At 28.8% G+C, this 13,500-nt stretch overlaps 1 protein-coding gene across 1 annotated transcript in view; it reads left to right on the forward strand.

Moving 5' to 3' along the window:
* LOC135132147 (E3 ubiquitin-protein ligase SMURF2) overlaps positions 1–13,500 on the forward strand; it is a 63,861-nt gene that overhangs the window by 19,809 nt on the left and 30,552 nt on the right. The window contains exons 4-5 of the mRNA XM_064060122.1: positions 3,606–3,949; positions 11,094–11,592. Of these exons, the coding sequence (XP_063916192.1) occupies positions 3,606–3,949; positions 11,094–11,592 (843 nt within the window). The remainder of the gene's footprint in view (positions 1–3,605; positions 3,950–11,093; positions 11,593–13,500) is intronic.

Raw genomic sequence — 13,500 nt, forward strand, 5'->3', positions numbered from 1 at the left:
GTTTCGTCTTCTCGATTGTTTAATTTCCTAATTTTTCCTGTTATCGAGTTTTTAAAATTTTTCAATTTTTAATTTCACGATCTTGGGCCGTTTCGGTTTTTGGCTTTCTCGACTTTGAATTTCCCGATTTTTTTCCAATTTTCCCATTTTTCGACTTTTTGTTTTAGACTTTTCAAAATTTTCAAATTTTTAATTTTTCGATACCGTACAGCCGTTATTTTTATTGGCCGGAATCGCCACATGTCGCATGACGAGTGCACCATTCCGTAACAAACCACAAATTTTTAATTTTTCGATTTTGGGTCATTTCCAATTTTCGATTTTTTGGCTTCTTGACTTTTCGATTTCTCGATCTTTTTATGTTTCGTTTCCTCAGTGTTTTTCAATTTTTGGATTTTTGCGTTTGAAATTTTTCAATTTCTCATTTTTTTCTGATTTTTCAGTTTTTCGTTTTTTTAAATTTTGCATTTTCATTGTTTCCATTTTCAGATTTTCTAATTCAATTTTGAAGATGTTTCAATTTTTCGGTATTTTAATTTTTCGATTTTTTTGATGTTTCGATTGCTCGATTTTTCGGATTTCGGTTTTTCAGCGTTTCAATTTTTCGAAATTTGGATGTTTCGTCTTTTCGATTGTTTAATTTCCCGATTTTTCTCTTTATCGAGTTTTTAAAATTCATCTTTTTTTTTAATTTTACGATCTAGGGCCATTTCGGTTTTTCGTCTTCTCGACACTCGATTTTTCAATTTTTTTTCAAAATTTTCATTTTTCGACATTTTGTTTTTCAGACTTTCAAATTTTTAATTATTCGATTTTGGGTTATTTCCATTTTTCGATTTTTTGGCTTCTTGACTTTTCGATTTCTCGATATTTTCAAGTTTCGTTACCTCGGTGTTTTTTCAATTTTTGGATTTTTACATTTGAAATTTTTCGATTTTTCAGTTTTTCGATTTTTTAAATTTTGCGTTTTTATTATTTCTAGTTCCCGATTTTCTAATTTTCTAATTCAATTTTTCGTTTTCTCAACTTGCCAGTTTTTCGAATTTTAAAACTTCAACATTTCAATTTTTCGATGTTTGAGCAATCTTTCGGATTTCGGTTTTTCAATTTTTCGATTTCTCAATTTATCGGAATTTGGATGTTTTGTGTTCCCGATTGTTTAATTTCCAGATTTATCGATTTTTTTTAATTGTTCGATTTTTAATTTACGATCTTGGGCCGTTTCAATTTTTCGTCTTCTCGACTTTTGATTTTTCGATTTTTTTTCAATTTTTGTACGTTTCAATTTTTCCGTTTTTCAACATTTCAGTTTTGGGTTTTTCAATTTTTCGTTTTTTAAATTTAAAATTTTTCGATTTCTAGTTTTTTTATTTTTCAGTTTTTCGATTTTTTAAATTTCGCTTTTTCAATGATGGAACTTTGATTTATTGGCATGTAGGTATTCGATTTTTAAAATTTTCAAAATACATATCTATTTTGGGGATTGTTCAATTTTTCGATCTTTTAATTTCTCGATATTTTAAATTTTTTGATGTTTCGATTGTTCGATCTTTCCCTGTTATTCGAGTTTTCGGATTTTGATTTACCGGTTTTTCTGCTTCTCGATTTTTCGATTTCTCAATCTTTTTATGCCGCTGGTGTAACTTTTTTGGACTTTCTTTGTTTTTTTTTTTCTGTTCGTGGCAATTTTGTTATTTTTATTTCCCTTTTTTTACTTTTTTTTTGTGCATTTTGTACCTTTTTGCGTTTTTGTGGCTTTTCATCCATTTTTATGCTTTGTAATTTCCAAACGAATTCTATAAAAAAAACGTATCCCTACACTTGTGGGTTATGAATCCGTCTTGATTTTTTACCCTAGACATACAGATTTTTCGAGAAAAACATCAATACTGTGGAATGTCATTCTTAACTTCTGTTTTGAAGACTTTTGAAGTTTTTCAATTTTTAATTTTTCGATTTTTTCACTTCTTGACTTTTCGATTTCTCGATCTTTTCATATTTCGTTTCCTCGGTGTTTTTTCAGTTTCTCGATTTTTACATTTGAAAATTTTCGATTTCTCATTTTTTCTGATTTTTACAGTTTTTCGATTTTTAAATTTTGCATTTTTATTGTTTCCAATTTTCGATTTGTCAGCTTGCCAGTTTTTAGAATTTTAAAATTTTTCAACATTTCAATTTTGGATATGTTTGAATTTTTCGGTATTTTAATTTTTTGATCTTTCGATTGCTCGATTTTTCGGATTTCGTTTTTTCGATTTGTCGATTTTTTTTCCAATTGTTGAATGTTTCAGTTTTTCCATTTTTCGACTTTTAGTTTTGGGTTTTTCAATTTTTCGTTTTTTAAAATTTTTCAATTTCTAGGTTTTTTGTTTTTCAGTTTTTCGATTTTTAAAATTTTTATTTTTTGACGATGGAATTTTGGATTTCTTGTCATGTAGATATTTAAATTTTGACATTTCTATTTCGAGGATTTTTAAATATTTCGATGTTTTAATTTCTGCATATTCTGACTTCTTGACTTTTCGATTTCTCGATCTTTTCATGTTTCGGTTTCTCGGTGTTTTTTAGTTCTTCGTTTTTTAAATTTGAAATGTTCCGATTTCTCCTTTGTTTTATTTTTCATCAATTTTTATGCTTTTTAATTTTTAATTCCCAAACAAATTCCATAGAATAACATCCCTACATTTGTGGTTTATGAATCCGTCTTGATTTTTTACCATACTCATACAGATTTTTAGGTTGTTTGACAGTTAATGTCAAACTTATTAGCATAAACGTGAAACATCATAATTTTTTTTTCGCGATTATATGTCAAATTTTTTTTGAAAAAGTGTAGATAGTACTTTTCGCTGCGTCTAACATGTGACCAATGAATGTCAGGTTTTTTATAAATGACACATCCATATGAAATTGATCACCACTTGTTGTCAAACTTATTAGCATAAACGTGAAACATCATAATTTTTTTTTCGCGATTATATGTCAAATTTTTTTTGAAAAAGTGTAGATAGTACTTTTCGCTGCGTCTAACATGTGACCAATGAATGTCAGGTTTTTTATAAATGACACATCCATATGAAATTGATCAACACTTTGATGACACTTAAATTAAAAATAATTACTCAATCAAAATTGCTCGGCCAATCTATATTTTGCGTACGCTATACTTGATTGGAGTTGAATGAATTGTTTTTAAGTGGTACCACCAAATGAGTAGACATAAATTTCAGTTTCTTCACTCTAAAGTTTCCTCATTGAGGAAATGACAAAATCGTTATATAAATTCTCAATGACTAACCAAAACCCCAGCGGTCGTACCATCGGTACTATAATTAAAGCCATCACATAAACCAACTCATCTTAATCCTTTCGCATGATCCAAAGACACCCAGAACCGCCCATATCTCCCATTCCGTTCACTTTCTCGCCCACCGCACACGTAATAACGATCATTCCCAGTACCGTACGGCCGTTATTTTTATTGGCCGGAATCGCCACATGTCGCATGACGAGTGCACCATTCCGTAACAAACCACAATAATTATTATTAATACATGACATGTGACGAAACCGTTTTTTAATTCTTTCATTTTTGCCATCTCCAGACCAATGCCTGGACCTCGGCAAGTCGTCCCAAGAAGACAGCGAGCCCGTGAAGGGTCAAATCATCATATCATTGTTGTCCAGGGACGGACCCTGCAGCGGAACTCCTCTGGCCGTCGTCGGGCCGCAGGGGGAGCTGCGGGGCCCCTCGGACCGGGATTCGTCCCCCTCGAATAACGACGATCTGCCTCCGGGCTGGGAGGAGAGGAGGACGAGTAATGGGAGGCCTTATTACGTCAATCATATCACTAGGTCAACGCAATGGATTAAACCCCAGTCGACGGGCAAGGCGAGGAGGAGGCCGTCGAACCAGGCCGAGAATAATAATGGGAACGTGGACAACACGGTGAGGGGGGTTTTGTTTTAAATGGATGAGCTAAAAGTGGGGTTCGGGAGGGTTGTTGGGCTGGTTGGGGTTTAATATCGATTGGGAATCGAGGTATGGTTGATGAGCTGAATTATACGCGATGTTCTTAAAATACATATCAAGTTTGACGTCAATCAGTCCAGTAGTTTTCATAATTAACAAATTAAAGCAAGAAATGCAACATGTATTTCATTTTTCACTTCCTAGGCGTAAACTGAAGAAGTATTGTAATCGAGTTCATCGGGCGACTACCTATTTTCATGTTTTCTCTATGTTTCATGACCTGTTTGCCGTCTGTATCGATTTTTGTTAAACAAATAATATTCGAAATGTAACCACAATTTGAGTGACGTCATCACCATATTTTAAAATAGTAAATGTTGTTTAAATTTTGTGGTTTATGAATCCGTGTTGAGTTTTTACTGTAGATTTTTATAAAAATTAAAATAAAAATTGCATACATGTTACACTTTAATTTTGAAATTACAAAATTGAATGCTTTGAAATCTTGCAAACCTTTTTTTGAGGTTATGGCAAGAATGGTAAATGCTTAATCAAAATTTATCCGTTCATGTCCCTCCCAGAAATTGATGACGTCATCTTATAATTTTGTGGAGTAAATGTTATTTTCAGTGTTAAAACGTAACATATTGCTGAATTTTTATTCTAAACAACGAGATTTTGGAGGAAAAAAAAAATCAAAATTATATAAGGATGTTTATTTTTCTCGATTTTTCGACGTTTTAGTTATTCGATTTTTCTATTCTTCAGTTTTTTAATTGTCCAATTTTTCGATGTTTCGGGTTTTTGGTTTTTCGATTTTCTAAATTGTCGATTTTTTCATTCTTCAATCATGCAATTTTTCGATTAATCCAATTTTAAAAAGTTTTCATTTTTAAATTTTTCGATTTTGGGCCATTTCGATTTTTCGGTATTTCGACTTCTCAATTTCTCGATCTTTTCATGTTCCTATTTCTCAATGCTTTTTCAATTTTTGGATTATAGCTTTTTTTTTGATTAATTGATTTTTTCTATTTTAAATTTTTCAGTTTTAATTCGGGTCATTTCGCTTTTTTCGACTTGTGGACCTTTCGATTATCCGATTTTCAAAATTTTTGACGTTTCTGATTTTTGAATTTTTCGTTTTCCCAATTTTTCGCGATTTCAGTTTTGGGATTTTTCAGTTTTACTATTCTTAAATTAAACATTTTTCTGTTTCTCGTTTATTTTCATGTTTTTAAATTGTACATTTTTGATGTTTTCATTTCCCGATTTTTTTTTTTTTTCTATTTCGAATTTTCGATTCGACATGTCGGTTTTTCGATGTTCAAAATATTTCAATTTTTCGGTATTTTATTGTAAATTTTAGATTTTTTGAGGTTTCGATTGCCTGATTTTTCTATTTTTCGATTGTTCAATTTCCGGATTTTTCAATTTTAGGCCATTTCGATTTTCAGTTTTTCTACTTTTCGAGTTTTCGATTTTTTGATCTTTACATGTTTCGATTTCTCCAGGTTTTTTCATTGTCTCGATTTCTGGATTTATTGAAATTTGATTGTTTCGATTTTTCGATTGTTCAATTTCTCGATCTTTCGTTTTATCGATTTTAAAAATTTTCAGTTTTTAATTTTTGGATTTTGGGCCATTTCGATATTTCGGTTTTTCGACTTTTCGATTCTCAATCTTGTCGTGTGTCGATTTCTCGGGTGTTTATTTCGATTTTTCAATTTTTGTATTTTTGGATTTCCCAATTTTTCAACATTTCAGTTATAGGATTTTTCAGTTTTACTATTTTTGAATTTAAAATTTTTTTGTTTTTAAATTCTACATTTTTGATGTTTTTATTTCCCGATTTTTTTGTTTTTCTATTTCGAATTTTCGATTTGACATGTCGGTTTTTCGATTTTGAAAAGTTTCTCAAAATTTAAATTTTTCGATTTCCCGATCCTTTCATGTTTCGATTTCTTGATGTTTTTTTAATTTTTGGATCTTACGATTTTTAAATTTTTTGCCATTTCAGTTTTGGCTTTTCCAATTTTTCTTAAGTTTAAAATTTTTTTGTTTTTTTATTTTTCAGTTTTTCGATTTTTTAAATTTTACATTTTTTATGTTTCCACATCCCGATTTTTGAATTTTTCGGCTTTTAATTCTTCGATATTTTATTTAAAATTTAGATTTTTTGTGGTTTCGCTTGCTTGATTTTTCTATTTTTCGATTGTTCAATTTCTCGATTTTTCGATTTTAGGCCAATTCGATTTTCAGTTTTTCTACTTCTCGAGTTTTTGATTTTTTGATCTTTTAATGTTTCGATTTCTTCAGGTTTTCTCAATGTCTGAATTTCTCAATTAATTGAAATTTGGATGTTTCGATTTTTCAATTTCTCACTCTTTTGTTTTATCGATTTTTAAAATTTTCAGTTTTTAATTTTTCGATTTTGGACCATTTCGATATTTCGGTTTTTCGACTTTCCAATTCTGAATCTTGTCATGTGTCGATTTCTCGGGTGTTTTTTTCAATTTTTCAATCTGTCGATTTTTGTATTTTTGGATTTCTCAAATTTTCGACGTTTTAGTTTAGAGATTTTTCAGTTTTTCGATTTTTAAATTTAAAATTGTAGTCTCGATTTCTTCTTTTTTTAAGTTATAATTCAGTCTTTGCAATTTTCGGTTTTTCAACAAGTCGGTTTTTCATGTTTTTTTTCAAAAATTTTCAACATTTGAATCTTGGGAATTTTTAAATTTTTCGGTGTCTTAATTTTTCGAATTTTTAAGTTTTAGATTTTTCGATGCTTTGGTGTTTTGTTTATTCGATCTTTCAATTTTTGCTTTTTCAATTTTTCGATCTCGATATGTATATAAATTTCGATGTTTGGATTTTTCGATTTCCAAATTTTCGAGATTTTAGTTTTGGGATTTTCGATTTTTGAGTCTTTTCAAAGTTTACATTTTTGATGTTTCTATTTCGCGATTTTTTAAGTTTCTAATTCAATTTTTCAGTTTTTCTACTTTTCGAGTTTTCGGTTTCTTGATTTTTTCATGTTTCGATCTCGGTTTATTGAAATTTGGGTGTTTCGATTTTTCGATTGTTTAATTTCTCGATATTTCGTTTTATCGATTTTTAAAATTTTCAGTTTTTCATTTTTTAAATCTCCCACTTTGAGCCATTTCGACATTTCGATTTCTCGATTTTTCCATGTTTAGGATTTTCGGGTGGTTTTTCAAATTTTCACTGTTTCGATTTTTCTGTTTTTGGATTTCCCAAATTTTCGACATTTCACTTTTGGATTTTTCAATTTTTCAATCTTTACATTTAAAATTTTTCGTCTCTATTTCTTGTTTTTATATTTTTATAGTTCAATCTTTTGAATTTTCAATTTCTCAGTAGGTCGGTTTTTCGTTTTTTCAAAAACTTTCTACATTTGAATCTTGGGAATTTTTCAATTTTTTGGCATTTTAATTTTTCGATTTTTTAGATTCTAGGTTTTATCTAAATTTCGATGTTTCGTTATATGGATTTTTTTAAATTTCAAAATTTTCAATTTCTAATTTTTTGCCTTCTCTTTTTTTTCACTGTTTCGATTTTTTTGTTTTTGGATTTCCCAAATTTTCGACGTTTCACTTTTGGATTTTTCAATTTTTCGATCTTTAAATTTACAATTTTTCGTCTCTATTTCTTGTTTTTATATTTTTATAATTCAGTCTTTCCAATTTTCAATTTCTCAATAATTCATTAATTAATAATGTTTATTAACGGATATACCTTTACATAAAATTATAAACATACAATTACCTTTACATAGAATTATAGACATACAATAAGTCGGTTTTTCGTTTTTTCAAAAATTTCCTACATTTGAATCTTGGAAATTTTTCAATTTTTCAGCATTTTAATCTTTCGATTTTTTAGATTCTAGATTTTATCTAAATTTCGGTGTTTCGTTATATCGATTTTTTGAATTTCAAAATTTTCATTTTCTAATTTTTTGATTTCTCATTTTTTTTACTGTTTCGATTTTTCTGTTTTTGGATTTCCCAAATTTTCGACATTTCACTTTTGGATTTTTCAATTTTTCAATCTTTAAATTCAAAATTTTTCGTCTCCATTTCTTGTTTTTATATTTTTATAATTCAATCTTTCGAATTTTCAATTTCTCAGTAAGTCAGTTTTTCGTTTTTTTTTTTAAATTTTCTACATTTGAATCTTGGGATTTTAAATTTTTCTGCATTTTAGTTTTTCGATTTTTTAGATTCTAGATTTTATCTAAATTTCGATGTTTCGTTATATCGATTTTTTGAATTTCAAAATTTTCAATTTCTAATTTATTGATCTCTCGTTTTTTTCACTGTTTCGATTATTCTGTTTTTGGATTTCCCAAATTTTCGGCATTTCACTTTTGGATTTTTTCAATTTTTCGATCTTTAAATTCAAAATTTTTCCTCTCTATTTCTTGTTTTTGTATTTTTATCATTCAGTCTTTCTAATTTTCAATTTCTCAGTAAGTCGGTTTTTCGTTTTTTCAAAAAATTTCTACATTTGAATCTTGGGAATTTTTCAATTTTTCGGCATTTTATTTTTTCGATTTTTTAGATTCTAGATTTTATCTAAATTTCGATGTTTCGTTATATCGATTTTTTTGAATTTAAAAATTTTCAATTTCTATATTTTTGATTTCTCGTTTTTTTTCATTTTTGCGATTTTTCTGTTTTTGGATTTCCCAAATTTTCGACATTTCACTTTTGGATTTTTCAATTTTTCGATCTTTAAATTCAAAATTTTTCGTCTCTGTTTCTTGTTTTTATATTTTTATAATTCAATCTTTCGAATTTTCAATTTCTCAGTAAGTCGGTTTTTCGTTTTTTCAAAAATTTTCTACATTTGAGTCTTGGGAATTTTTCAATTTTTCGGCATTTTAATTTTTCGATCTTTTAGATTCTAGATTTTATCTAAATTTCGATGTTTTCAAAATTTTCAATTTCTAATTTTTTTATTTCTCATTTTTTTCATGTTCCGATTTTTTGATGTTTTTTTTAATTTTTGATGTTTCAGTTTTTCCATTTTTCGATTTATCGAAATTTCGTTGTTTCAATTTTTTCGATTGATCTTTTTCTCGATTTTTCGATTTTGGACCATTTCGATTTTCGTACTTTTCGTTTTGTCGATCTTTTCATGTTTCGATGTCTCGGTTTTTTCAATTTTTCATTGTTTCGATTTCACAATTTTCAACATTTTAGATTGGGGATTTTTTTAGTTCTTCAATTTGTCTTTTTTGTATTTTTTGGTTTTAAAATTTTTCGGTATTGTAATTTTTCGATTTTTTTAAATTTTAGATTTTTCAGTTGTTCAATTTTCCAATTTTTCGATTTATCGAGTTTTTTGAATTTTAAATTTTTCAATTTTTAATTGTTCGATTTCACGATCTTTTTTCAATTTTCCCAATTCTTCACTTTCGGGCAATTTTTCGACTTTTCGAATTATAGATATTTTCATGTTTCCATTTCCCAATGTTCGACATTTTAGTGTTGGAATTTTTTAATTTTCCATTTGTCTTTTTCATTTTTCAAAACTCTATTTATCCAGTTTTTTGAATTCCAAAATTTTCAATTTCTAATTTTTTAATTTCTCGTTGTTTTCACTATTTCGAGTTTTCTGTTTTTGGATTTCCCAAATTTTCGACATTTCACTTTTAGATTTTTCAAATTTTCGATCTTTAAATTCAAAATTTTTTGTCTCTATTTCTTGTTTTTATATTTTAATAATTCAGTCTTTCGAATTTTCAATTTCTCAGTAAGTCGGTTTTTCGTTTTTTCAAAAATTTCCTGCATTTGAATCTCGGGAATTTTTCAATTTTTCGGCATTTTAATTTTTCGATTTTTTGAATTTTAGATTTTTCGATTTATCGAGTTTTTTGAATTTTAAATTTTTCAATTTTTGATTGTTCGATTTCTCGATCTTTTCATGTTTCGATTTCACGATGTTTTTTCAATTTTTGGATGTTTCGACCTTCGATTGTTCGTTTTCCCAATTCTTCAATTTTGGGCAATTTTTAATTTTCGATTTATCTTTTTTATTTTTCAGTTTTTTCGTTTTTCAAAATTCTATTTATTAATTTTTTGAATTTTCGATTTCTCGAAATGTCGGTTTTTTGGTTTTTAAAATTTTTCGACATTTTAATTTTGGGAATTTCTCGGTTTTTCGGGGTTTTAAATTTTAGATTTTTCCTTCGTTCAATTTTCCGATTTTTCGATTTATCCAGTTTTTTGGATTTTAAATTTTTCAATTTTTAATTTTTCCATTTTTGTTTTTCGACTTATCGACTTGTCGACTTCTCGATCTTTTCATGTTTGGATTTCTCGATGTTTTTTCAAGTTTTGGATGTTTTGACTTTTCGAATTTTCGATATTTTCATGTTTGATTTCTCGTTTTTTTTTTTCATTTTTTCAAAGTTTCGATTTTTCATTTTTTCGATTTCCCAATTTTCGACGTTTTAGTGTTGGGATTTGTTACTTTTTCCATTTGTTTTTTTTTTATTATTTTGCAATTCTTCGATTTTTGAAATTTTCGATTTTTTGATGTTTCAATTGCTCGATTTTTCGGGTTTTCAGTTTTTTGAACTTTCGATTTTAAAAATTTTTTAGCTTCTCGTATTTTCGCTTTCTCTATGTTTCGAGTTTTTCAAAATATTTTTTCCCGCTTTAGATATATTTCACATTGACCGCTTTTTCAAAGTTCTGTCGAAATAAACCTTCAACCATTTTTTTTTTTTTTTTTTAAGAGATTGCAAATAACCAAACAATATAAGTGATATTCGCAAAACACTAAAGTGATTAAGATAAGATCTAAGTTTACACGAGAATAAAGATGGATTTTGTAGATTTCTTAAAACACTCGTGGACGTGATCGTTATCAATTCGCAGTAATTCTCAATTTATCAATCAACATCCTCCTGATTTTTTCGCATTTCATTTCCAAAATCCTCCTTAAAAAGTACACAAGTTCTAGTTCGCAAAGAAATATATTCGTGGGATCGCGATCGCAGTAGTTCAGGTCTGGAAACTTCATTATTATTTTATTTATTTCGTGAAAGCATGTTGATTATGTTTATATCGTGTACATCTTTTTGCAGAACGTCCAAGAAATCCTCAACAACAACACCGTCGAGACCATAACCCCCAGCTCGAGCACCTCCCCGGTCTCGCCCGTCGTCAGTCCCCAGAAGGAGTCGCGGCCGACGCCGAGCGTCCCGACGAGCCCCGCCTCCCCGCCCAACGACAATCGCAACTTCATAACGATGCCGTCGCCGACGTCGACGTCGGTAGTGCCGGCGCCGAACAATATCAGTTGTAACGCGCCGAACAGCAACGCCAGCAACGGCGTCCCAAACAACAATCTGAGTGTGAACGGTGGCAGTGAGGTGGTGAGCCCGCAGATGGGGCAGGGCCAGCCGCGGGCGGCGGCGCGCGAGCGGCGGCAGCGCAGCGGCGACGAGAGGCGGGACGGCAGCAGCAGGCGGCGCTCGGGCAGGAACAACAGGAACGCCGGCGGCGGGACGGCGCAGCAGACGCAGGCCAACGCGCAGCAGGGGGCGGCGCAGACGAGCAAGCTCGACCTACCTCCCGGATACGGTGAGAGATTTTTGAGTTATTGTACTTTTTTTCTATTAAACTAAGCTTCCCCCGCTCCTTCAATATTTCTTTTTTTTTTTCTTGAGTTTTTCGATTTACAATTTTTCGAGTTTTTACTTTTAAATTTTTCAGTTTTCCAATTTTTGAATTTTTCATGTTTTTTTATTTCTTCATTTTTTTTCAGTTTTTCAATGTTTTAAATTTTTCAGTTTCATGGTTGTTCAATTTTTCTAATTTTCGTTTTAAGTATGTAACAATAATTTTTTAAATATTTCACTTTTTCAATTTTACAACTTTGGAATGTTCTTCGTCAATTTTTTCTATTTGCAATTTATCGTTTCGGTTTTTTATTTTCTTTGTTTCTTCAATTTTTCGAATTTTTAAAGTTCTGATTTTATAATTTTTCTTTTTTTCATTATGAAAATTTTCAATTTTTGGATTTTTCAGTTTTAGATTTTTTAATTTTACGTTTCTTCAATTATTGATTTGCAATTTTTCTACTTTTCCTTTTAAACATGTACGTGATAGAGTAATAATTATATTTTTAAAAAAATTTCACTTTTTGAAAATTCTAAAATCCAATTGGAAATTATAAAATTTGATTTTGCGATTTCGTTTTTTACCTCTACAAAGTGAAAACTAGTATCGTAAATAACAAGTCCCAAAAATCGAAAATCGACAAACGGAAAACCAAAAAATCGGAATTTCGGAAAATCGACAAGTAAAAAAAATTTTTTGAATCGAAAAACTGAAGAATAGAATTGAAATTTTGAGAAATAGAAAAGTGAAAAAATTAACTGAAGAATTTAAAAATTAAAAAATCAGAAATTAAAAAAATCTAAATGTAGAAAGATTGAAAATTTGCGTATCGAATTGAAGAGTAAAATAATTGAGAAATCGAAAAATTGAAGAATGGAAAAATTGAAAAATCGGAAATTAAAAAAAAATCAAAAATTGAAAATTCGAAAAATTGAAAAATTTGTAAAATTGAGAAATTAAAAAATAGAAACATTGAAAAATCGAAAAAGAAACAAAGTGAAATTTCGAATATCGAAAGAAAATTCGGTGAATCATAATAATCGAAAAACGAAAATCCGAGAAATCGGAAACCGAAAATTCGAAAATCGAAATATAGACAAATGAAATGTCGAAAAGCCGAAGAGTTTCTCAGGAAATCTAAAAGTCGAAAATTCAAGAACTCGACAAACCCAAAAATCTAAAATTAAAATAGCCAAAAATTAAAAAATCCATAAATGGAAAAATTCCCGAAACTGAAGTGATGAAAAATCGAAAAATTCAGCTGTTAAAATATTGAAAAATCGAAAAATTTAAAAAACAAAAAACGAGAAATCGCAAAACCAAGAAAATTAGAAGTCCTATAACTAAAATGTAGGAAAATTGGAAAATCAAAAATCGAAACATTTAAAAAATGGAAAATTGAAAAATTGAAACATCGAGCAATTGGGAAATTAAAACATGGATAAATCGAAGCATCAAAATATCGAGAAATCGAAATGATCCAAAATCGAAAAAGTAAAATCTGAAAAATTGAAAAACTCGAATTTAAAAAAATTTAAAAATTGTAACATCGAAAAATTGATAAAACTGAAAAATCGAAAAATATAAAATTTAAAACCTAAAAATTGAAAAAACGAACAACCGAAAAATCAAAAAATAAGAAATCGAAAAAGTCTAAAATTTAAGAAATCGAAAAATTAAATATCAAAAAAATTGAAGAACCCAAAATTTGGAAAATCGAAAAACAGAAAAATTTAAAAAATAAACATCAAAAATAGAAAAATCCCAAAAACGAAACATCGAAAAACTGAAATTGAAAATTTGAGAAATCGAAAAGTAGAAAAATCTCGAAAAATTGAAAAACAAAAACTGGAAATCCTAACGTCGAGA

Source organism: Zophobas morio, unplaced genomic scaffold (assembly GCF_036711695.1).
Source record: "Zophobas morio isolate AGI-343-1 ecotype UQ-CSIRO unplaced genomic scaffold, CSIRO_AGI_Zmor_V1 ptg000021l, whole genome shotgun sequence".
NCBI lineage: Eukaryota > Metazoa > Arthropoda > Insecta > Coleoptera > Tenebrionidae > Zophobas > Zophobas morio.